The 1,439-nt window shown below is 50.7% G+C and overlaps 1 protein-coding gene across 1 annotated transcript; it reads right to left on the reverse strand.

Moving 5' to 3' along the window:
* Positions 1-259: 259 nt before the first annotated feature.
* On the reverse strand, positions 260-1,207 carry LOC118916318 (olfactory receptor 2G3-like). The gene has a single exon (XM_036893212.2). It carries the CDS (start codon positions 1,205-1,207, stop codon positions 260-262), a length of 948 nt encoding a protein of 315 aa, XP_036749107.2.
* Between the last annotated feature and the right edge of the window lie 232 nt (positions 1,208-1,439).

The following is a 1,439-nucleotide window of genomic DNA, read 5'->3' on the forward strand; positions in this document are numbered from 1 at the left end:
CATTCAGTCAACAAATGTTAGTGATGCTTGTTTGTGCCAGACCCTTTGCTGAGCTCTGGCAAACCAGAAATGAATTAGACAGAGTTCCTGCCTTAGCATCTGTTGGTCTGTTGATGTTTGAGCTGCTGGAGCTACAACCAGTCCCACCCAGCTCCCTACCTTTATACATCATCTGCCCTAACTACCAGTCAGTGATTCTTGCCTGTCTATTGGGGGATGGGTAGGACTGGGGTGAAAGGACTTCCGTGGTCCAGTGACCTCACTCAGAGGCCTTTCCCCAGCCTGTTAACTTGAGGAAAGCCCTCTTCACATCTTTGTTTCTGAGGCTGTAGATGATGGGATTGAGAAAGGCAGAGATGACATTGTAGAACAGGGCCAGTTTCTTGTCTCGTTCTGGGGAGGCATTGGCTCCGGGGCTCATGTACATGAACATGGCAGGTCCACAGAACATGGTAACCACAGTGATGTGGGAGGCACAGGTGGAGAAGGCCTTGAGTTGACCCTGGGCTGAGCGGATTCTCAGGATGGTGGCAAAGATGCGGATGTAAGAGGCCAGAATGAAGGAAAGGGGTACCAGGAGAAGGACAAATCCTAGGATGAAATCCACTCGATCATTGAGGGATGTGTCTGCACAGGCTAGCTTCAGAACAGCAGGGACCTCACAGAAGAAGTGGTTGATCTCCTTGGGGCCACAGTAGGGCAGCCGCATTGTGAAGACAGTATAGACTAAGGAACAGCTGACACCCCACAGCCCACAAAAGACTACCATTGCCCCACACAACCAGGGGCTCATGATAACCTTGTACCTCAGGGGGTAGCAGATGGCCACGTATCTATCATAGGCCATGACAGAGAACAGCCAGCCTTCAGTGATGCCCAGCACCAAGAAGATGTACATCTGGGCCACACACCCAACATAGGAGATCGTCTTCTTCTGGCAGAGCAGATGCACCAACATCTGGGGCACAGTGGTGGTGACATAGCTCATGTCTAGGATGGAGAGAACACCGAGGAAGAAGTACATGGGTGTGTGGAGGTGGGAGTCCAGGTGGATCAAGGTGACAATGAGCCCATTGCCCACAAGTGTAGAGAGGTACAGGAAGAGGAAGATGTTGAAGAGGATTGCATTAATTCGATAATCTCTGGAGAAGCCCAGAAGGATAAACTCAGACAAAGAGCTGTGGTTCTCCCAGGGGAAGTCTTGCATTCTTCTTCAGCTGCAGAAGAGAAATGGACCTACTAGTGGCCCAGCTTAGGATGCATATTCAGGAACCATGGCCATTCAGTTGCTGACTAAGATGAGGTCTGCCTGGGGTGAGGCCAAATCTGGAGAGGGGAGGGAAAACTCCTTGACATTTTCTGTTTTCAGGCCCAAACTTTTTCTCAAGATCCGCAGGGTCTCATTTCCTTCCCTTCTCTCAGACCCAGCAAAGCCACCT

The sequence above is a fragment of the Manis pentadactyla genome, chromosome 4 (assembly GCF_030020395.1).
Source record: "Manis pentadactyla isolate mManPen7 chromosome 4, mManPen7.hap1, whole genome shotgun sequence".
Classification (NCBI taxonomy): Eukaryota; Metazoa; Chordata; class Mammalia; order Pholidota; family Manidae; genus Manis; species Manis pentadactyla.